Below are 25227 nucleotides of genomic sequence, written 5' to 3' on the forward strand. Positions count from 1 at the left end.
TGTTTAAAATAACCTCTGTAACTCCTCTCCACACTGACAGATTGCTTTCAACTCGAATGGAGTCAAACCACAGCACCAGCCCTAGTGGCCTTCCTGGGGCCAACTCAGAGCCGCAGAGTTTGTCAAGTAAAACTGCAGGTTTGGCGGAGCTCTCTCTCCCTTGTCTTGCTTTTAATCAAAAAACAACCGAGGAGAACTCACTCCTGGAAGTCCTTATCTTCATAAAATGTGGCTAATGACTCCTGTTAAGTTCAATAAGGTTGCTGTGTAAGTCACTAAGGAAACTGTTGGCCAGTCACCTCCTGCCCGCAGACCTCTCAAAGAATACAAGCTGGAGGGACCCCCGCGGAGCTGGGCTGTGACTGTTTATATACATGTACTTTGTCGCAGCGACAGTGGAAAGCTGAGCCCTCAATATAGCTTTCAGTTTCTTGTTTTTGCTGTGTGTGTGTGTGTTTTTTTTTTTTTTGGAATGGCAGTCTTTTTTCTGTATGTAGTGGAAATGGGGGGAGGGAGAGAGATTTGTTTTAATGTATACTTTTCTCTAATGTGTTTACCCCCAAATAAGTGACTGTAGTAGATACTTTGGCCCCACACAAAGTAAATATTTAGCTCACAAATTCCATACAGAAACATGGCCCCGGGTATTTGGGTTTCATAAAAGAGGATTAGCCTGGGGCAAAGGGCTGGTGTGCCTGCTGCATGGGATCCGGAGGAACGGGCCCTCCACTCGTGTACCACCCATTTGGCCCTCAGCAGCCTCACTCCCACCCCACTTTTTCAACTGTGTCTTCTGCCAGGCCCATGATCTTTGTTGATCCTGAACTTTTCTGAGCTGCCTCTGAAGCCCCCAGGCTTTTGCTCATCACTGTGTCTGTGCTTCTCCGTCCACCAGAAGCACCGTCTCTGCCTTACCACTGAGCAAACCTGACCTCAAGACTCCAAGGTCACCTTACTTCTGCTCGGAGCCTTCCCTCCCCTTGTCGGGGCCACCTCAGGGCCTTCTGCACAGTTCTCGCGCAGCCTGTCTTCCAGATCTATCTCCTCCGTTGTTCATTTGCTCAGTCGTGTCCGACTCTTTGCAACTCCATGAACTGCAGCACGCCAGGCTTCCCTACCCTCCACTGTCTCCCAGAGTCTGCCCAAACTCATGTCCATTGAGTCAGTGATGTCACCCAACCATCTCATCCTCTGTCGTCCCCTTCTCCTCCTGCCTTCAATCTTTCCCAGCATCAGGGTCTTTTCTAACGAGTCAGCTCTTCGCATCAGGTGGCCAAAGCATTGGAGCTTCAACATCAGTCCTTCCAATGAAGATTCAGGACTGATTTCCTTTAAGATTGAGTGGTTTGATCTCCTTGCAGTCCAAGTGACTCTTAAGGGTCTTCTCCAGCACCACTGCCTTTTAACCTACTTGTCTGCCTTATTCCTAAAAGCCCCTGGAAGACAGGGATGGTATCAAGTATTCTTTGAATCTAGGAGACTTGAATCTTAAATGGGTACACTGGGTCTCACGTTTACTAGAATGCTTCCTCTAGATGTATTTAAAAGGGGATCAATCAGAAGAATGATTCACAAAGCCCAGCCCTGAAGAATGACTCAAAACTTTCAGAAGGACAGATAAGATATTTTCCACCATGCAGACCTTCAGCACAACCTGCATCCTGCCCAGGGGAGCCTGCTGGCTGCGTCTAGATTTAAGGTCTATTTCTAGGTGACATCGGTTCAATTTGCCTCCTGTGCGTCTGTCTGCTCTGGGCAGTCAGGTGTCTCCTGCCCACCTCACCACCCTGTTGGTAACTGTCTTCTGGAGTTGGGCCAGTGTGCCTTTTCACTCCCTTAACACAGTTGCCCTTATCACTTGGAAACGTCCCTGCCTCGGTGCTTCATTGTATGGATCTGGTGTTAAATCAGTAATGCAGTTAAAAATAAGATCAAGTAGGATCATAATGGGCTTAAATTTAAAATTTTGTTAACTATACAGTTGACCTTCGAAGTTCAGTTTAACCATAAAATGCATTCTTTGTTTCCCAAGCTCAATTTTCCATTTCTAATCAACATTCAGAAAACGAAGATCATGGCATCCGGTCCCATCACTTCATGGGAAATAGATGGGGAAACAGTGTCAGACTTTATTTTTCTGGGCTCCAAAATCACTGCAGATGGTGACTGCAGCCATGAAATTAAAAGACGCTTACTCCTTGGAAGGAAAGTTATAACCAACCTAGATAGCATATTCAAAAGCAGAGACATTACTTTGCCAACAAAGGTTCATCTAGTCAAGGCTATGGTTTTTCCTGTGTTTATGTATGGATGTGAGAGTTGGACTGTGAAGAAGGCTGAGCGCCGAAGAATTGATGCTTTTGAACTGTGGTGTTGGAGAAGACTCTTGAGAGTCCCTTGGACTGCAAGGAGATACAACCAGTCCATCCTAAAGGAGACCAGTCTGATTCTGAAGGAGATCAGCCCTGGGATTTCTTTGGAAGGAATGATACTAAAGCTGAAACTCCAGTACTTTGGCCACCTCATGCAAAGAGTTGACTCATTGGAAAAGACTCTGATGCTGGGAGGGATTGGGGGCAGGAGGAGAAGGGGACGACAGAGGATGAGATGGCTGGATGGTATCACTGACTCGATGGACGTGAGTCTGGGTGAACTCCGGGAGTTGGTGATGGACAGGGAAGCCTGGCGTGCTGGGATTCATGGGGTCGCAAAGAGTCGGACAGGACTGAGCGACTGAACTGAACTGAATTTGCTATTTTATTATACTTTTTTTGGGGGGGGGCGTGGAAGGATAGAAATAAACTAAAAGCCTTAACAGTGTATAGAAGCCACCAGATCCTTGTTTTTCTTAAAGGAGCACTGTTGAAAAAGTGTAAAGACCATCTTGTACAGTTTACGTATTATTAGGAAGTAAAGCGATAGGAATACAGTCTCTGCCTGAACCTGAGAGTGCTGCAGGCACCGTATCCCTGGCACTTGTGGTTCGCAGAGTGCAAATCCACGTGTCCTACACAAATACAGTTCACTTTCATAGTTTGATATCTTCACTCATCTTAAACACCTTAAGGTATTTGGAAAGGGAGGAAGAAATAAAACAGATGAACCTGCTGAGATATGGCCAGGAACAGTAGTACTTCATTTTGATTGATGTTTTTACAACCTTATCTTCTAGATAAAAGCTACTGTAAACAAAAGCCTACCTGAATTGATTGTATTTCAAGGAAGCGAGAGCCACCTGTGTGCAGCCATCGGTTCCCAAGTGCTTAGTTTTTCTTCTTAGCAGTCAGTTCCCACCCACCTTACAGTCACCACCTCAACCACCAGGAGTGGCCCTTCCAGGGAATGGTGCTTCTGTTTTCTACCAGGTTTTAAGCCACAGCCTCATCTCCTCCATAGCAACGCGGAAAGCAGGGATTCCTAATAGCCACTCTGGGAGCTAGCTCTTCAGAATGTGCAACTCAGGCATGTTTTTAAGACTCATTTTCTCATGTTTAAAAATGATTTTTCTTCCCTACATGGTGGAGAGTATCAGCAAAAGATTTCTTCCCCCAAATGTTGTTCAGTTGTGTCCAACTCTTTGCGACCCCATGGACTGTAACATGCCAGGCTTCCCTGTCATTCGCTATCTCCCTGAGTTTTCTCAAATTCATGTCTATTCATTTGATGATGCCATCCAACCATCTCATTCTCTGTTGCCCCCGTCTTCTCCTGCCCTCAATCTTTCCCAGAATCAGGGTCTTTTCCAGTGAGTCAACACTTCACATTAGATGGCCCAAGTATTGGAGCTTCAGCTTCAGCATCAGTCCTTCCAATAATATTCAGGGCTAATTTCCTTTAGGATTGACTAGTTGGATCTCCTTGCTGTCCAAGGGACTCTCAAGAGTCTTCTCCAGCACTTCAGTTTGAAAGCATCAATTCTTCTGCGCTCAGCCTTCTTTATGGTCCAATTCTCACATCCATACCTGACTACTGGAAAAACCATAGCTTTGACTAAACCATAGCTTTGACTAGATGGACCTTTGTCAGCAAAGTGATGCCTCTGCTATGGTAGCATCCATAGCTTCTCCTGAGGCAGGGGCTCTGTGGTGTTATTCGTTCATGTATTCATGTATCCACTCAGCCAATATTCATTGGTTGACTCCCACATGCCTCTGAAATACAAGCTGTTCTCATGGAACTTTGTATTCTAGAAGTGTTTGTTTAATAACTGCCAGGCTGGATTATTCTTTTATTTTTTTTCTGAGAACTATTTTTTGTTTGTTTTTCTTTACCAGGCCATTTTTCCTAATGACATGGATGGTTCTACCTTCTCTTTTTTTTTTTTTTCTCCTCTTTCCAGCATTTGCCTTTATGAATCTATAAAATTGAGAGGTTTGCTTTTGAGGACTGTGATGCTTTAGCCAGAGAGACTTTCCTTATCGTGAAGTATTTATTATGAGTAAAAGAAAATTTTAACTACACATTTAGAGCAAGTTGAGATCTGACATACCTGAAGCATTGTGTCACATTTGGTTAATGATAGATTTATAGGGCGAACATGTATCAGCCTTAATCCTTTAGTTACTTGACTTTGCCAAGGATGAAAATTCCGATAATTTTTTTATTTTAAGCAGACATATATATATCCAGAACCCATAAATCTCTTTGTGTCTTGAGATAAACGTCTGACTGAACTCTGGGTTACCCTGTGATCTTCCATGAACTGAGCTGAGGAAACAGAGGCCCCCTCCCCCTCTACCTAATAATAAAAGACTATGTGCAAAAAGTTGGCAATATTTTTGTGATAAAAATATTTTCTGTTTTATAATTTCTGATTTCTAGTATTCAGGAAGTTGGTAATAAAAAGTTCAGAAATAACCTCAACGTTTATCAGAGCAAGTCTATGGTTGACTCACTGGCAGATACCAAAATGGACTGTTGCACCGTCAGCCCCATGTCTTGCCAGCATGATGATCACTTTCCATTATGGTTGTCATATCAATTATAAATTCTCTGGCATCAAACCCTAAATCAGCTGAAATGATGGGTTTGCCTTTGGCATGTTTCCCTGGGGAAATAACTGAGAAAACGTAATAATTCACACGACCAATTTTGTAAGCTACCCCAACTTTTGGAAGAAGCCTGGGGTATAAATTCTAGAGAGATAGATATGATTTGCACCCAAGGTCCCCTGAAGTGTCCTGTCAGTACTTAAGTATTTTCAAAGCAAATATGACCTTGGGTACTTTGTGATTTTTTCATTGTTTAGTTTCTTTCACTGCATTTGGTGTTTCTCTTTTCTTTCCATCCCATTGGAGAAAAAAGGAGAAACTTTGTACTATCCACTTCATACATCCTCATTTGAAACAAAAAACAGGGCTATCATGCCTAAGCTCATTCTCTAGTTTCACAATAAAATAAACTTAATATGCTTCTGATTCTGCCATCCCTCTCTATCTCTCAGAACCTGTAGTCCCAATCTTCATTCTTCTTTCAAAAAAATGGGTTTAATGGAGAAAATTAAAAGGCCATTATATGAATAAATGCAGCATAGCTGAGAACTTACCTTGTCTATGAAGACTTCTAGAACACCATGTTACTGTTCTAATTATTCTTGCACTGTGAATCTTTTGGCATCTTATTTATTCAATTATTATTATTGTATTGCTCAATTGATAACTTATTTTTACACTTAAATACGAACAGTTCTACATTATTAAAATTTGAGTTATTAAAGAACCTTAGAGAGAGGAAGATCACTTCTTTGGTGACTCCATGCAGGATGGATATTCAGGTTTACAAGTAAATTCTTAACAGGCAAATGCAGAGAGCCTGCCCCACTGCCAGGAAGTAGTGTTTCTCCAAGAAAACAGGTATTAAAAACAATGGATTAAATATAAAAAAGCTTCTGCCTATGTTTTCTCTCCCACCTACCTCAATTTTTCTCTTTTGAGGAGAGATTTCCTATAGTCAGGAAAGACTGTTAGTACAGCATCTAAGAATACCCAATACAGGACAAAGTAAAGTAGAAGTTAAGCACTTTTCCAGGCAATTTAATGTAGACATGAAAATGCTAAGTTATATAAACACCAAGGAGAATTTCAGGTGGTTGTGGTTGTGTATTTATATACATTTTAAATTTTCTTCAAAATAATATATTATCTGTTTACTTTCTATGTGGCATAAAAGCCAAAAGTGAATCAGTATTTCTCACATATTTTCCTTTCCTTTTTCCAAGATTTTAGGCAGTAAGTTGATGTTACAGAGATATAGACTTGCATTTGTAATCATGAAGATCCATAAACCCAGCGAGAATATTCGTAACTAGGATTCTATTTCTTTAGTCATTTCAATTGGCAAACACAGAGTTGCCAAGCCAAAAAAAGCAAATGAAACAATCAATTTATATTTTTATTTCATCTCTAGATATTACCAAAAAAAGAATATTTGCTTTGTATGTGAAATTGACCGTAGTGCCAGAACCTTAAGACGCTGTATTACATGATCACTAATCTATTATTATTGTACACATATTTATACACGGGCATAAATACGCACATACTTTGCATATAAACATGTGCAAGCATATTTCACTTGGACTGAAAAGTTATTTACAACTCTGTCTGGAGATACATACAACAGTGATTAACAAGTGCATAACCAATCTACAACACACAGATTAAAACTAAATAAACAGTGTAAGAGTTTATTTTAAAACAATTACAAGATGTTTTATATTTCTCCTTCGTCCTGGACTGTGTGTTTGAGAATGCGTTCTTCATAAAAACCACATGCAAGTCTTTTTGATGGTGAAACAATTGACTTCCAACAGCCACATGTCTGCACACATCCTCAGAAGATACTTCAGACCCCACACAGCAACTCAAAATAAGAAAGGGAAAAAAAAAAAAAGATTTTCTGCTATTCCTCTTTTGGAGAGGAGTTTTCTATTTGCTTGTGAATTGAAAAAGTTTGGGTTGGGAACAAAGATTTTGAATCAGTACAACTAGGTTTTGTTTTCATTGTTTGATGAAGACCCTCATGACCAAGAACTTGACTAACATCATCAAATCATTCCATAGTCCTCTTGTCATCCTTCAGATGAAAATTGTTTATTTTATTGACTTGATCCAGATTTATATTGCAGAACCCTCATGCATTAGAATCCTTTTTTAAATGTAGTTATAGTAACACAGCTCATTGAGAAAAGAAGGATATGATCGGTGTCATGAGTTTTCTCTTATTCTATGTAGAGACCCAAATTGTACAATAGAATATGAATCCCACCACCATTCACCTTCATATTATCAAAAGAGGTATAAAAGTATGTTGATTTTTTTTTAATACATAGTTATTTTTTCTTGGAGCTGAAACCGTTGATAAGCGAAGTTAATTCCATAAATATGAGATCCATTCCTGACCATTTCTTTGCCTCAGTTTTTTCATCTGTGAAATGTGGATAATCATAGCACACACAGCCTACTCCTTCTCACATAAGGGGCTGGCTTGCGCATATTAAATTAGCCTGTACATGTAAAAGCACTTGAAACACTGCTGGCCACATAGTAAGCATGCAGTAAATGTTAGTTACCTCTTTGCTGTTGGGTACTGGAATCATTTTATTTGTATTTAAACAACATCTTTATAGATGTAATGTCTGGTCACAGGCCCTCTGAAATCTGTGGAGAAATAGAAGCTAAATGGGCGTTAGGGAGCCAACCAGGGAGTTGGCTACTGGGGCTAATTTAGCAAAATGATATCTAATGTGTGATTGGAAATCTCTCAATTCCTGCATTTACATTTCATTTCAGCCTCTCTGAAGAGGGTGCCTCAGTCAGTCAGTCAGTTCAGTCACTCAGTCGTGTCTGACTCTTTGCAACCTCATGTACTGCAGCACACCAGGCTTCTCTGTCCATCACCAACTCCCCGAGTTTACTCAAACTTCTGTCCATCGAGTCAAAGGTGCCATCCAACCATCTCATCCTCTGTTGTCCCCTTCCCTTCCCACCTCAATCTTTCCCAGCATCAGGGTCTTTTCCAGTCAGTCAGTTCTTCGCATCAGGTGGCCAAAGTATTGGAGCTTCAGCTTCAGCATCAGTCCTTCCAATGAATATTCAGGACTGATTTCCTTTAGGATGGACTGATTGGATCTCCTTGCAGTCCAAGGGACTCTCAAAAGTCTCCTCCAATTCAAAAGCATGAATTCTTTGGCACTCAGCTTTCTTTATAGTCCAACTCTCATATCCATACATGACTACTGGAAAAAACATAGCTTTGACTAGACAGACCTTTGTTGGCAAAGTAATATCTCTGCTTTTGAATATGCTGTCTAGGTTGGTCATAGCTTTTCTGCCAAGGAGCAAGCGTCTTTTAATTTCATGGCTGCAGTCACCATCTGCAGTGATTTTGGAGCCCCCCAAAATAAAGTCTCTCACTGTTTCCATTGTTTCCCCATCTATTTGCCAAGAAGTGATGGGACCGGATGCCATGATCTTAGTTTTCTGAATGTTGAGTTTTAAGCCAACTTTTTCGCTCTCCTCTTTCATGGAAGTCTTAATAACAGAAAGTTGATAGTCTTCTCTTTTCTCCATAAGTAAAACTACCATCCATGTAATTCCTGTGTTATAGGATAGCACAGAGGCATGACAAGGAAGAGAGAGTATTTTTTTAATATATAGTTTAAAAGAAATAAGCAAGCCCTTCCTGAATTTGGGAGCCCACATTTTCTGTCTGTGCCTCTGAGTTTCTCCGAGAATTGTGGAAGACTTGATATATAATTTGTGCCATATTCTGTCCAACATTCATAATCTGACAACCTTAGAGATTATCTGAGGATAGCTAAATTTTTCTGAAAAACTGAAGAGTTTACTCTCTGAAATACCATTTTTAAAACATTTTTGTTGACAATTTTTTAAAAAATATCTTACAGATTGAGCTGCCTTTTTTAACTGAACAAAATGTAACCAGCACTTGTTTTTCCTGGATTGTCCTCAGCACCTGTTGAGATTGACAAAATCAATTTGCCCCAACACCCAACAAGCTTGGATTACTCCAACTGGATTTTTTTTAAATGTCTGTTCCTTAGTTGTCGACAGTCACCTCAACTGGCAAAGAGTTGTGCCTATAACCAACATCCCACATCCTGTCTCCACCCTCTCTTTGCAGCTTCAGAAGCCCAATAGCCGAAATAACACCAAAACCACAGAACTAGGGGAAACATGCAGAATTCCTCATTTTACATATGATTTCTCTACTTCTTTGGGAAACCCCAGCATCCTAGATACACAGCAGGGAGGGGAATTGGGGTATAGTCAGGAGCCAAAAAGCTCTGTTAGTGTAATAGGACAGAGTTGCTTTGTATCTGAGATTTGCCTTGATAAAGAGTTGCTACTTACTGATAATCTCATTCGGTAACTCCTTCTGCTGTATAGTCTAGGTTCAAGTTTAAGTGACAAAAGCCAACCTGTAGACAACAGGACTCTCCATACTGCGTATGTTGAAGAATGGTATTTGAGTACTCAAGTCTATGGTGCAGGTATATCTATTAGTTATCTGAAGTGAAGTGACATTGCTCAGTCGTGTCCGACTCTTTGCGATCTCATGGACTGTAGCCTACAGGCTCCTCCATCCACGGAATTTTCCAGGAAAGAGTACTGGAGTGGGTTGCCCTTTCCTTCTCCAGGGGATCTTCCCAACCCAGGGATCGAATCCAGATGTTCCGCATTGCAGGCAGACGTGTCTGAGCTACTGGAGAAGATTAGTAGATTAGTTATCTGCTGCTGCTGCTGCTGCTACTAAGTCGCTTCAGTCGTGTCCAGCTCTGTGCGACCCCATAGACAGCAGCCCATCAGGCTCCCCTGTCCCTGGGATTCTCCAGGCAAGAACACTGGAGTGGGTTGCCATTTCCTTCTCCAATGCATGAAAGTGAAAAGTGAAAGTGAAGTTGCTCAGTCGTATCCGACTCTTAGCAACCCCTTGGACTGCAGCCCACCAGTCTACTACTATATAAAACACTGCCCCAAACAAAATGACTTAAAATAACACATTTGTTATCTGACTTTTTCTGTGGGTCAGGAATATGGGTGTAGCTTTCCTGAATCATCCTCTTTGCCCCCTGTCACGGGCTGCACTCGAGGCATTGCCCCAGGGTCTGTGGTCTCTTCTGGAGGTTTGACTGAGGAAAGATCCACTTCCAAACTCACTCAGTGATTGTTCTTCATGTTGAATCAAAATCTGATTCTTGGTTACTTTCAAACATTGCCTTACATCTGTGCTCAAGAGCTACAGCAGGAATCCAGTTCCTTCTCCCGGGAGCACTGTAAAAATCCAAAGGTCATGAGTGAGCATATTACCACCTTAAGTGTCCATTTCCAAGTCATATATACTTTGTTATTTTAATGCTTCCTCACTCATCCTAGAGTTCTCCTCCAGATCACTTCCAGACTAGAGATATTCTCCTTAAAATATGACACCAGAACCCTCCACAGCAATCTAGGTGTGGTCTGACCAGTGCATAGAGCATCTCTGTTCTTTTTCTGGTTGAAGTCTAATACTGTGTTACCATATTTAGTAGACTGATCACTACATCATAGAAAGACAGTCACAGACCCTCCAGCCAGTCCTGGCTTCCAAAGCAGATTCCTCTACTTTTTAGTTACATGACCTCTGGCAAGATACTTAAATTTGTATGTGCCTCAGTTTCTTTTTTTGTAAAGTGGGAACAATAACTTCCTCCCTCATGGAGCTGACCTGAGAATTAAATGGATCCACACGTGTAAAGTGCCTAGAACAGTGTCTGGCACATAGTCAGTGCTATGAAATTATTAATAATTAACCTTGTAACTATTATTATGACTAGCACTGTGATCTGTAAGCATGCCATTGGGTTGCTCTTCCTGGTCACTAATAAAATTACCAAACCCTGGCAATGGCTGAGCCCTTCCATCTTGCCTGTGTCTAGGTGGCCACGATCCAGTAACCAGTGCAAAGCCGTCTGATCCTATTATTACTAACACTGTGTTCCCCATCTTGTCCAAGGGTACCTGTCATGTCCCAGGTACTGTGCTAGGTCTAGAGGACACAAATGTAAGTGAAACACAGTCTTTGCCCTCAAAAGGGTCACAATAGAGCAGAGAGACAAATGGTGAAGCATATGGAGATGCATATGCACAAAACCTACAAAAGGGTACCCAGTTTTCATTCCAGTCTCCTACTTAATTTCTCTAAATACTCTAAAATGGAAGGAAACCAGAGAAACACATTTATAAGGCTGTCGTTATTTATAAGGAGCTTTATTTTTCATACCCTCGAGGTCTGTCATGGCTTTTGACTTTCACCTCCCATTTTTTTCAAGAGGTATTTGTTATTTTTGCTAATTTGGTAGTATGTTATTTGCAGGCAAAATTACTTGTTCAAGAGTCACTCACATTCCAGGCTGTGCTCCACAGTAGTTTTTAAAATCATTTGGAGGCTTTGGTCTTATTACTTGACCATGAAAATAGTAACTTCCAAATTATAGTCAACCTTGAAATGTGTTTACACAGTCAATTTGGAGATCCATACACATCCCATTACCCAGTATCTCCAGCCTGGTAGGGAGGGCTGCAGTCCTAGTAGCAGACCAACCCTCTGCTTTGCACATTTGCTCATATCCAGGAACTCTATTTTCTTTTAAATTCTGTTGATAGTCTCTTTGCTTTTTATTGGTCACAAAGGTTGTGTGTGCCTTCCCAGTGATCTCATTCTTATCCAGTAGACATCAAAAAAGGTGAAATTTCTAGGTGCCTAAGCATGTACTTGCCCGACATAAAAATTTCCTAGGTCTCGGTTCTCTCCCAGTTTTACACCTTTTCAGATGGAAACACTAGAGATGGGTTGCTTGGTTTTTCAAATTCTCAGCCCACATGTTCCCTTCTGTAAGTTCCAGTAATCAAGGAATTGATCATACAAGGTTGGTTAATATGGTCAGCCTCTTCATAAATGGATAAGTTGCTGAAAGGTTATCTTGCCAGCATCTGATAATCTCTGGATCCTGAGCTATTGGAGAAACATCAGAAATGCACTCAAGGTGTTGGGAACAAGGCCAGATCTTGTTTTCTCATTAAATTTCCAAACTTGTCACCATCTGTAGTCCCCATTATTTTTGTCATTCAAAGACTACATAATTTGAAAGCCTTCATCTGCCAATCTCTGTTCACAAAGGGAAGTTATTATATTTCCTTGTTTTTGATTAATTAAGATATACTGTCAGAGCTTTTGAGTTACACGAGAGAGCTGGTATTACCCAAGTTAATATAATGTCACCCAGAAGCTAGGGAACAAAGATTTAGGTGGTAGAGCCTTATTATGAGTCATTTCCCATATGTACTAAAAATAGCTCAAATATCTGTGTTGCTACCTTTAGAGAGTCCTCCTAGCAAACCACTGCATGAAACGTTCAGATTCATAATCTTCCATTTATCTTTGTTTAATGTATTTATTTGAATTGGAGGATAATTACCTCACCATATTGTGATCAGTTTTGCTGTATATCAGCGTGAATCAGCCACAGGTATACCTGTGTCGCCCCCAACCTGAACCCCCCTCCCTCCTCCCTCCCCACCCCATCCCCCTGGGTTGTCCCAGAGCACTGGCTTCGGGTGCCCTGCTTCGGGTGCATCAAGCTTGCACTGGTCCTCCATTTTACATATGGTAGTGTACGTGTTTCGGTGCTATTCTTTCAAATCATCCCACCCTCACCTTCTCCCACTAAGTCCAAAAGTCTGTTCTTTATGTCTGTGTCTCCTTTGCTGCCCTGCATGTAGGATCATTGGTACCATATTTCTAAATTCCATATATATGCATTAATATACAGTATTTGTCTTTCTCTTTCTGACTTATTTCACTCTGTATAATAGGCTCCAGGTTCAGCCACCTCATTAGAACTGACTCAAATGCAGTCCTTGTTATAGCTGAGTAATATTCCGTTGTGTATATGTACCACAACTTCCTTATCCATTCATCTGCTGATGAAAAGACGCTCAACATCACTCATTATCAGAGAAATGCAAATCAAAACCACAATGAGGTGTCATCTTATACCACTCAGAATGGCCGTCATCAAAAAGTCTACAAACAATAAATGCTGGAGAGAGTGTGGAGAAAAGGGAACCCTCTTACACTGTTGGTGGGAATGCAAACTGGTACAGCCACTATGGAGAATAATATGGAGATTCCTTAAAAAACTGGGAATAGAACTGCCCTATGACCCAGCAATCTCACTGCTGGGCATATACCCTGAGGAAACCAGAATTGAAAGAGACGTGTACCGCAATGTTCATCGCAGCAGTGTTAACAATAGCTGGGACATGGAAGCAGTCCAGATTCACAATCTTGCAAAACATTTTCTGGTTGCTGGTTTCATCTGTTTCCTCACAAGTGAAACACAAGTCTACTTTCTTGGTCATCGAGGTGTTCCCCAGCCTGATTTTAATGCCTAGAAATTGCCGTTTTCGTGAAGAGCCGTCATGCCTCGTGTCCTTTGGCTTATGATTCAGGTAAAGAGCAGGCTGCTCGCTCTCTCTCAGTGCTGGTGATATGTGTTTTTGTTTTATTAAATCTTTAAAACACTGGGCTTGTTGTTTATGACCTCTATATATTCTTTTGTTCTTTTCCATGACTGGTTAGATTGCCTTTTTTTTTCCTCCCTTTGTAAAAATATGAGCACCTTTCTAAAGAACATCACAGCTTCCAGAATGGCTGCGTAATAAAACAGGGGAAACGTGTTGAGGTTAACATTAAGTTTCTCGAGACTGTGACTCAGGGCTGCTTTACTGATGGGAAGGTTTAGAGGCATCTCAGACATGATCCTCAGAATCACAGATCTTCCTGCTCTTGCCAGACTTGTTTTGACAAACCCAAGATCATCTGATACTAGTCACAGAGCTCTTCGTGAAATCAAGAAACCAAGTGGTATCCATTGCAGACAGTTTTTTGTGATTGAGAGTTACTAAGAAACCCCAATGGAAGCAATACCTTGTTTAGGTGTGAGCTTCACCTGATGGGCAAGTAAGCACAGTGGAGAGGAGTGGCAGCGGTCGGGGGTGGGGGTGGGGAGGTGCGCATACCTCGCATCTTAGGTGCCTGATTCTTCTGACCACAAAGGAGACTCTTCAGAGATACTGAGAAACAAAAGCATGTGCAGTCAGCCCTGAGGGTAAATGTTGCAGGGCCTGGTACTCCAAGGAATTGCATCCTAGATGGCTCCTGTGCCCCAACCCCACCCCCCGCAACATGTTCCGTTGTTGAGAGCCGCCATCTCAGGATTCTGTCCCTGCACAGCGAGGATGCAAAGGTTTCAGTTAATCTTGCATCCAGCTTGGCTACCTTCCTGATGTGGATCCCCAAATAAACCATCCCACGACATCCAACTGAACTTGTTCCTGTGCATACAGTATTTCGCAGCCCATCCTGTGCTGTTTGTTTTGGCAAGTACACTTCAGCATGTAATAAATCATGAAAGGAAAAAGCCTTTTGGCCTAGCTCGCTTCAGCCCGCTGTAATGTCAGAATACAGAAAGCAGTTCTGTTTTTAGACATCCTTTTACTAACCCAACATTCATAATTTATGATTTCACTGTAAAGTTCCTGCAACACGACACCAAAAGTAGAGCTGCCCTTTAATTAAGTACTCTTGGTAGGAAAAACGTGAAACTGATGTGCAAAACATCTCTGTGTGCATGGTGATTGATAATGATTACATCTTTATGAACCCAACCTAGAGGTCTCGACTTCCTGCTGACTACTTCCTGAGTGTGCTGCTAACTAAATTGGAGATAATTCGGAGGCATTATTTAGAAATACTGAGGTTTTAAGCCTGCATCTCTCAAGACTTTTTCTCAACTCTACCTGGCATTATTCCTTGTTTTCGTGATAAGAACCTACAGCCCAATTTCATGCCATGTTCAAGCTTAAGAGAAATTGTAGTGCAGAGAGGAGGGTCAAGAGATTTCTTTTTAGGATCCCAGTTGCCATGTGTGTGTGTGTTTTGGGTTTTTTTAGACTAGAAAGAATAGGGCAGAAAGAACTTCTGGCCCTATTGGTATATTGTAAGAAGAAGACTTTGAGCCATTTCGTTTTTTAAAATTACTTTTCAAACTTTTTTTTTTTCACTTAATTGAAAATAGGTAAGTTTAACCTTTAAAAGGGTGCCCCTGAATGTGAAAGTGTTAATCGCTCAGTCATGTCCAACTCTTTGGGACCCCATGGACTGTAACCCACCAGGAGCCTCTGTACATGGCGCAAGCCTCCAGGCAAGAATACTGGAGTGGTTGCCATTCCCTTCTCCAGGGCATCTTCCTGACCCCCGGATCAAACTCCGGTCTCTTGCATTGCAGATTCTTTACCATCTGAGCCATCAGGGAAGCTGTGCTCAGCTGTACCTCTGAATGCTAAAAGGCTAAAAGCCCAGGCCTGGTGCTCCCCAGCTCAATGCTACTGCAACTCTGTTTTATCCTTCATCAGCTAAGTCAGCATAATACCTGACTGAGAGGAAATCAGGATACTGAAATAGTTCAGGTTCCTTGAAAACAAGGTAACAAATCCATCCAAGGTGGTAACATTTGCATTAAATAAACTTTTTGGTCTAAGTTCAACTACTTTCAGTCAGAATCATAGCAATGGAAACAAAAACTGTGTAAAGTCATTTAGTCATCTTATCCATGCATCAGTGATTACCTTTTTCTGGAGTTATGTCAGTACTACCCGTGTGTGTTTTTTTCTCGTGTTTCTGCAGGTTTGGGCCAGGCTTAGTCATCTACTGGTACGGGTTCATCCAGGAGCTGGACTGTAACCGGGAGAGGGGCATCCTGCTCCATGCCTGCTTCCCCACTGACATCGTCACCTTGTGCCACAGTGTTGCTTGACCCTGATGAGCCTGGAAGAGAAGCTGGGAGGAAAAGGTGAATCCGGAAGCAATTTTACTTTCCTGCAGCGTAAACTCCTGGCAACATCTGCCCTGAACTTCAGCTGAACTCTCGCTGCCCGTGGTCACACCACTACCTCTTTAGACAAACATATCAAGAGTTTCTGTTTTCCTTCATCCCTTGCTCATGGGAACAGCCAAGAACTACAGACACAACCCACTCATTATCAGCATTTCTGTCTCTGTCAAACAGTTAGTTTATAGATAGTCATAATCTTTCTTCCTTCCGGATGGTTTCTCCTTATATACTGAACAAAAGAAAAAATGTGGAGACTGAAAGGTGTGATTTTTCAATTCTCCGCCCAGTTACCAAATTGCCCTCTTATTTATTTTTTGGCTAAGCCTACATTCATTCTGTCTCCCTCCCCATTTCTCTTCATGCACACTTACAGATACCCAGGATTGCATTACCATCGTGGAGTAACCTCTCACAGTCCTAGCAAAGCCAAAGTCGTGAAGGCTACAACTGGATTTTCTCGCTCACCTGCAGGGGCTGATCTTGCTGGGAGCCTGTGCTTGTTTTGTCGTCTTGGTGGTTTCCTGACTTCTATGGCAGTAAGCCAAGCTGAAAAAAATGTATTTGATGAGAATTTCTTCTTTTTATATTACTTGTTTGAACACCAAACATTTTCCACTTATCTCATTTAAAAGCATTAGTTACGTTGTGTCTGGAAACCACGCTTCTCTTTTGGATTGGGGGCTGCGGGCAGATAACTGAAGCTCGGGGCCAGCCTTGAAAAGAGTTTATTTTAAAACACAACTAGTTGTCTGTAGGTATGGATGGTAGTTGGTATTTTTATGAGTAAAATTTTTCAAAAGTGCATTCTTTACCCTGCTTTATATCTCCCATTTATACCACATAATTATATAACACTCAAATAAGTTAGGCATTAGGGAAGTTCAGCTTTCAATGAATTAAATGTACCAAAAATAAACCTAGAGCAATTTTCAGGTTAGCAAAATAAAACAAGTTTTGTATTTGTTCACTTTCATTTATTCATTTTTTATACTGCAAACCAAATTTCAATCTGAAGGAAAACATCAATATAAATTCATTATAAACCTATCTTTTAGGAAGGTAAAAAATTAATCCATACCCAAAAATGTATTTAATAAAATTTTCCCCCATGTTGACATTATATTCTTTATAATGTTGAGTGAGTTTGGAAATATTAGTAAAAATGTAACTTTTACAAACACCCTCAAGTTATGTGTATTGCTCGGTTCTTTCAAAAGACTTAACTGTACTGTCTGCACTTTGTTCATTTTGCACCTAAGAGGGTATGCAGACGTCTGCCTGTTACCTTTCCTTTTGAAGAACAGAAACATGTCGGGTTCAGGCATGGATTTTAGCTCTGTGGTAGGTTGCGTTAAACAAGAAAGAGGGAGAAGATGAAATGGTATGGTATTATCAGGCAAACTTGTGCTTCAGTGTAAAATTCACCATACAGGTTTTGTGAGTAAAATAGAATGATTGGGAACCAGTGCTGTTGTTTTTGATACACACCACACACACTCACACTTGGGAACCACTGCTGTTGTCTTGATACACACCACACACACACACACACTTGGGAACCACTGTTGTCTTGATACACACACACACACACACACACACACACACACACACACACTCTTAGACCAAACTGTTGTTAAAAGCAGTTTTCATGGCATGCTTTAAACTGATTTTTCTTCTTTAGGAGTAAGTTACATGGATCTGCACAGATGTTGAAAACCTTGTTAAACCCTCATCAAGGATTTGTTTATTTTACATTAAACAAATTTATGATGAAGGGGCACAAATAAATTTAAAAAATGAAAGAGGTGCTTGCTCCTACCTGGCACCCTGACATAATATGTTAGGAGAAGGTACCAGTGTTCTCTGGCAAAGGCACCACCTTTTCTGTATGGATGAGGTTTTTCAATCTGGCCCTGAAAAGTGGGAAGGAAACCAGCAGTAGACTGTACATATCATGATAAAGTTACAAAGTTATTTAAAACTCAGCTTTATACAACATAAAAGCTAATGTGATTATAATGTGTATTACTTTTCAGTAGACATTGGAGGAGTGGTATTGGGGGGACTGATATTCCTAGACTAGAAGCCGAAATCCTCCTTGTCCTTTTATGTAAGAAATACTTACCTGTGCTATTAATATTTCTATGTGTGTTTGTTTACTTGTGTGTTTTTTTTTTAATTTAGACAGTATAAACATCACCCCTAAAGAGTAGACATATGGTGACATTTTTTTTTTTCTTCTCTCATCATTAGAACATTAACATTAAAGTCAAATCCTACTTTATGGAGATCTCTGCAAACCGTGCTGATGAATTAAGCCAAGTGAGAAAGCAGGAGTGTGTGTACAAACATAAAACTCAATGATGTTCTCTCTGGCATATGTAGACCTGCCAAGCGTCTGCTCTCACAAACAAACAGGAGACACTGTTCGTTCGAAGCTCTCAGAGGGATGAGTTCAGAGCAAAGCTGATCCAGCGCTGATACTTCACAGACTTGGTCCCACCCCATTTCTACCCCAAACAAACAAAAACCAATGAGACTTCTTTTTTCTTTTTAATTTGCGTTGGGCAAGGTGTCTGTTAACTCTTCTAAACACTCCTAAATCATATATAAAAGGAGGCTCGGGTGCAGAGTAGAAAACTGGCTCTCCAGGGGACATCATTTTCCTTTAAGCATAGGTGTGTAGGTGCTCATTATTGGCAAGGCTTAATTCCACTCTGGAAAAAGATAAGTTGTCAAGTCTTTGAGGGGTGCACTCACTCATTAAAGCCACCAGGGGATTGCTTAGCACCCTGGATGAGGTCATCCACTAAATGGGCCCCAGTGGGCCTCACTAATTAACGCACAGCGCCCAAGTGAACAGTTAAGTCACTCGCCCCTCCCTGAGGAGCTACACCCAGTGTTTCCTTTCCTCTCTGGAACCAAGATACCTGAGATGTCTGCTCTTTCTCACCAGCGCCCCCCCCCCACACACACACCCTTTACAGACCTGCAGTTTCAGTTGAATTAAATCCGTGCTGGCCTCCATTCCCTTCCTCTTCCCTGTCATCTCCCCTTCTCCAGCCTTTGCAGTTTCTTCCCACGTGGACACACATTCGGCACTTACTACAACTCATTGAAAAAGACTCTGATGCTGGAAAGATTGAGGGCAGGAGAGAAGGGGACGACAGGATGAGAGGTTGGATGGCATCACTGACTCAATGGGCGTTAGTTTGAGCAAACTCAGGGAGATAATGAAGGACAGGGAAGCCTGGCGTGCTGCGATTCATGGGGTCACAAAAGTCAGACATGACTGAGTGACTGAACATCAACAACAGCACTATCCCTTGGTTCTTTTTCTCTCTGGGAAATGATCCCAGGACTGAAATGCAGCCCGTCTGAATCCTGATCCATGTATTTTCAGAGTCCAGGTTGGGGAAGAACAATTGGCCTAAACCCTCTGGGGAAAAGCACACGTAAGGCTCCTCCGTGTATCCAGTGTTCACAGGCATCTGTGGCACTTGAAGATCGTAAAACCTGTAACTAAGATATTTACAGGGTCAAAGAGAGCCTGAGGTTTAGTCTATCCATAACTATTTTGGCAAAAAGAGTCCAAAGAACATGTGAGGTTTACTGATATTTCCAGGCTGAATGGTGATGTTTTAGCTGATTAAAATTACTAATTAAAATAGTAAAGTGTCTCTGTGATTCAATTAGAGAATCACGGCCTAGCTAGTTCATCTTAGAGGAAGCTTGCCATTTTCTGTGTGATCTGCTGGGAGCAAATTGCCTCCTAACTATAACTATTTTGTGAATAGGATGGGAGGTGAAAATCTCCCAGTTGGCACCTTCTCAGTTAAGGTCAAGGAACAAAGCCGGCTTAACTAGAGAGGAAATTAAAAGGCAAACAATAGGAGTTTGCCTGCACTGTCACCATTTATAGCGAGATCCTCTCTGGACCTGCCTGGTAGGTCACCCTCAGGTTAAGGAAAGGTCCCAGTGACACAGTTCAGACCCTCTAATTGTATTATGCCAAACTAACCTTCCTATATATAGTAAAAATGGTCTGAAGATGTTTTATTAAGAACATGCCTGGATTGCAAAGATTAAGGAAGATGGAATTATGAATTAAATAATAACCAGAACAGCTTGCGTTCCCCTTGTGTTTTTCACTTTCCTGCTATTGTTTTGAACATGGCTGTGAGACAAAGAGCTGCTTAGGTCAAGAACTATAAATTACGGTTTTCATACAATAGTCACCCACTAAAATGATTTCAAAGCTTGATCAAAGTACTTCAAAAAGACTTTTAAAACTTTTCCACGATGCAGGGGGAGGGGACAGACTCATTTGATGCTTTAATTTGCTTCAGTCAGTCTAGCAGCGTTCCATCTTGGCGTCATACCTACTTTATATAAAATCCCACTCATTAGTTAGAGCAATCCAACTTGTTCTTATTGTTGTCTCGTGTACAAGTAAAGGGGATTTACGTTTCCATCTAGTTAACTGGCACAACTAAACCTTTGGAGGCACTTGTAATGGAAGGAAAAGGTGCACATAATCCTGCTTTCAAAGAAGCATAACTTGACAGCACTTAATCATGATATGCAAGGTGTTTAAGACTAACTCCCTGATTAGAATTAAAGTGGATATCAGTGGATTTAGTTGGCATCTTAATAATAGTCATGGTAGCAGATAGATTTCGTGTTTCATCTCTTTTCCCTCACCCCTTGCATTTACTTGGAGCTGTCTCATGTCATAAGCAAGGATGATGAGAAGTACCCTAGTGGTAGATAAATTGAGTAAATTCTAGGCCCAACCATACATAAAGACAGTGTGGGATGGCTGCCACAATGCTTCCCTGTCAGGTAATTTTTATTTTTTAAAAGGAAGGTCATTTTGAAATGCTGACATGAAATATAACCAAGTCAATTAAGTAATAACAATGGAAGTTCAGAGTTTAATTGAGGCCTGAACATGAAGCCACCGACCATTAACCTAAAGCAGTCATGAATTCCCCTGAAAACAGCCTCAGTTAAAGGTATTTCTCGAAAAGCTAGCACTTTTTTCTTTAAAAAAAAAAAAAGTGTGTCCTTTTTATATTCAACACAGATACAGTCAGAATTACAATTGAGTGTATGTAAAGTGGACTTTTTTAATTTTAACTGAAATTTCTTTTATAGGGAAAAATCAAAATTTATATAATCCCAGTGACCTCTGCAGGAAACCATAGTTTTGTAAGCAATCCAAAAGTTGTAAGCACCTTTTATTTGATTGTGCCACGTTTATCTCAATTTGACGTACCTCTCTCTGTAGTTGTTCACTGGCGAGCTTCTCTGACTCGACTGTAAGCTCCATGGAGTAGGAACTGTGTTTATCTTGTTCACCACTCTATGACCCAATAGCTAACAGAGCTCCTGGCACAGAGCAGGTGTTCAATAAATGTTGAATGCACAAATGAATGACTGTTGAGCCTAAATGTGCTCTTACTCACTTGCATTAAAGGAATAATTGGAGCCTTTTTATTTTAACTTTCTCATTTTCTTCAGCTGAAAACTAGGTGTATTTATTGGAATCAGAGAAACACATCATATATTTTGACGTTAATTAATTACTTTGGTGAGAATTAATTACTTCAGAAACCCTCAAAATCTGAAATATGGCAGTTTCATCCACCAGAGTATTTGAGGATGCATACTTAGTTGTAAAGGCTTCCCTGGTGGCGCAGAGGGTAAAGAATCCTCTGCCAATGCAGGAGACGCAGTTTGATCCCTGAGTTGGGAAGATCCCCTCGAGAAGGAATGGCTACCCACTCCAGTATCCTTGCCTGGAGAATCCATGGACAGAGGAGCCTGGTGGGCTACCATCCATAGGGTCGCAAAGAACTGGACATGACTAAAGCAACTTAGCAGCCACGTATACACTTAGTTGTAAGAGGAATTCCTGTGCTTTCATTGTGTTTGCCTTAAAATTAGCCTTTGTACATTATTGTTTATCCAATATATTGATAAATTAACTCAAACATTTAAATTTTTTGTTGTTTTTTTTTAAGGCTTATTAAGGCTTAGCTTTATCTTTACATTTCTATTTAAGGAAGTTTCCCCTAAAATCAAGTCAAGGCAACTATGTTTTGTACACAGATTTGGGGATATTTGGTGAAATTATTAGATTAACTGCAAAAAATGGTGCTTTCCATTGCTTGCTTTTATACTGCTGAGCCGGTGACAAAGTGCTTCCTGGCCATAGAAGTGTCTGCTGGCTTAGGAGAGACGGGTTCTCTGGTCATTGGCCAACAGGATCTGACTTGGGAGAGACACTGTCCATGAACTGCTCAGTGGGTGTTTCCCTGTTAGTCATTAATTCAGAGTATGTTATCATCTGAAAGCCAGAGACATTTGGCATATGTCCTCATATTTTGAAGACTTATGACACAAAAGGAGCTGGAACTCTCACATTACTTCTGTGCTCTGCTGGTTTCCCAGGACTTAATTCACTGGGGCCATTTTGGGACGTGATTCCTTCCATGAGTGTCTCCGGAGAGAACTGACACTCAGGACAGATATCACTGAGACTGAATCCTCTTTGGCTCTGTGGGATGTTTCCATCTTATATTTTTAGCATTTAGGGTCTTGAAGACATGAATATTTATCGAGTCTCTGATGTATGTTTGGCAGGCAATAGTCCATGGGGTCTCAAGAGTCAGACCCGACTTAGTGACTAAACAGCAACAGCGACGTGTGTGTTTGAAACTATCTCAGGTGTTGTGGGGAATTCAGAAACGTGCAGTAAATGCTCATCTGGGGGAAATAAATCATTACTTGGGCTTCCCGGGTGGCTCAGCCACGGTGCACAAATCATTACTTGGCAAAATGAAAGCAAAAGATTTGAAAATTTCAGAAAAGACAATTACAGTATAAAAAGGAAAGAGGCAAACCTGTGGGGCTTTTAGTAAGATATTTTACTTCTAGACCTTGGGCAGCAAATAATTTTCTATATGCTGTGGTAGCTGCATTCACTACTGTTGAGAAGGGTTCCGAGGCTGAGTCCAGCTCAATGGGAAATAAGGCTGTGATCAATTCTGGGCACAAGTCTTTGGAGTGGGTAGTAATCACATAGATGCCACATATTTTCTATTCCTGCCCTAGGCCATTCATGTTTAGTGCAAATATAAATAAATTCTAAGCATTTGGAACAGAACTCATAATCTTGTTCATGGGCCTGAATAATAAACAGTAACATTTTCATTGGTTCTGTAACATCAAGTGAAGTATTAGTAACATCTGTCCATGGCTGAGATCTGTTTATCAATTCATATAAGCAAAATATTTCAATAGGAATATGATTTAAAAACTCAAGATAAACACTTTAGAAGGCCACAGATAATTATTGCTCTCAGTAAAGTAAACACCTACAAGTTACATGACGTTATTGAAGAGAAACACTGGGTCTCTACAGTTTGGGCTGTCCATAAGGATCTTGTGATTTGAGGATTGTCTTCTATTAGATGGTCTCACATACTCCGTAGATTTTTATTTTTACTGTTTGTTTTCCCAGTAAATGCAAGCTGGGGTTTCAAGGTCAGCTGCAGAACAGGCCTTCCTTCTCTTTCATGGTCCTAATATCTTCTAGATTTCAATTTCCTGCTTAGTGCAGTGCATTTTTAGAAAGTAGTCATTATATATTTGTTATATTTGTTTTAAAATATGCTTCCAGAGAGAAGTGTTGAAATATTTTCAAAGGTGAAAGAGATGGGTATGCTTTACATGGTAATGCACTTTTTGTTAATATACTTACCATTAAGCCATAAATAATGTTCCTAAAACCTTTTAATTGAATCAGCTCATTAATTCTGTCAGCTAAACTAATGACAATCATTGCACACAGAAAATTAGTAGGTAAAAAGCTAAAAATATTTTGTTGCTTGCTAATTTGAATAGAAGAATCCATCTTGATTTTCCAAGTTACAATTTTTTAAAAAGCATTTTGTGGTAAATGAAAAAAAAAAAAGAAAAGCAATTCAGCCTAACAGAGGGTAATCGAAAAGCAGAACAGCTAGAAAGATGGCAAAGTGGACATAAGTGCATTGCATGTCAATGTAAAACTCAGTCTTTTGGTAAATTATTTTCATCTTACTTGCTTCCCCACTATCCTTGAAAGTGTTTCCCAATGACAAAGGGGTTAAAAACAGCAGCAGCAGCTTGGAGGCGTGGAGTGAGCAAAGAAGCCCATGTGAGAATTGAATTGCATTTTCAATCGGTTCCCTAAGAGGTGTGCGGAAAGGAAAATTGAGCCATTAAGCAAAGAAGAGATGAGTTTGACTCATAGACTCAGAGAATTTTAGAATTGGAAGAGACCAGAGACCTCATTGTACAAGTGAGAACACTGGAGTCGGGAGAGGTCACATGACTCATCCAAGGTGACAGAGCTAGCTAATTGGAGGCAGGACGAGAATTCGTCCTTCCTAACCTCCTGTCCACCATCATTGTCCCCATGATGTTAATCATTTATTCCAGAAAGAGCTTCCAATACCTAAGTTACATTTACTGTTTACAAAGTACAAGATCATTGTATATTTTTGAATGAACATTCTGAACCTTACTGTTTTTGCTCTGTTACTGATTGTTTGATCTCTATAGTAGGAATCAGCTGTTGCTTTGACAGAAATACCTCTCATTTTATTTGCACTTAAGTAACCTAAAATCCTTATCATTCGGTGGCAGTTTCTTGGGTTTTTTTTGGCTGTGTAGCCTGGGGATCTTAGTTCCCCAACCAGTGGTTAGATGCTGGTCCCGGCAGTGAAAGCGCAGCATTCAGTTTCTATACATTGCCATGTAGCTTAAGGATTTGCTACTAAAAATGATTTTGGAAACAGTTGTAGGTTATTTTCCCCCCTGGCTGATTTACATATTCATTTGATTTCTCCTTCCATTAAAAAAATCCACAGATGTTATGTTTATTATCTTCTGTTTCTGTAAGGATAATGTTTAAACCAATAGTAATTCATGAATTTTTCTGATCCTCACCAGTAATGATTAGTATATCATATTCTATAACTGTACCCAGTAGAACCTGGTGGCTCACACTGAATTTGGTGACAGGCTGGAATCCCTGCTCCCCCACTTAAATAATGAGCCTAAAGGCTTCAGTTTCTTCTGTTGTAAAATTGACATAATACCTATCACATAAGACTATTGTAAGGATTAAATAAGATTATTATGTAATACATCATACATCAGTGCTCTAACAAAACTAGTATCATATCTCATAGTTTTATTGTACATTATATAGTTAT

The 25227-nt window shown here is 40.6% G+C and overlaps 1 protein-coding gene across 4 annotated transcripts in view; it reads left to right on the plus strand.

The window, feature by feature from the left end:
• CDIN1 (CDAN1 interacting nuclease 1) overlaps window positions 1-21965 on the plus strand; it is a 235014-nt gene extending 213049 nt beyond the window's left edge. Inside the window, exons 11-12 of one of the 4 annotated variants that reach the window (XM_005211500.5) lie at window positions 15751-15916; window positions 16332-21965. In XM_005211500.5, the coding sequence (XP_005211557.1) occupies window positions 15751-15880 (130 nt within the window). In that variant the 3' untranslated portion in view covers window positions 15881-15916; window positions 16332-21965. 4 annotated transcript variants of the gene reach the window in all.
• Window positions 21966-25227: the final 3262 nt, after the last annotated feature.

This window comes from Bos taurus, chromosome 10 (assembly GCF_002263795.3).
Source record: "Bos taurus isolate L1 Dominette 01449 registration number 42190680 breed Hereford chromosome 10, ARS-UCD2.0, whole genome shotgun sequence".
Taxonomy (NCBI): domain Eukaryota; kingdom Metazoa; phylum Chordata; class Mammalia; order Artiodactyla; family Bovidae; genus Bos; species Bos taurus.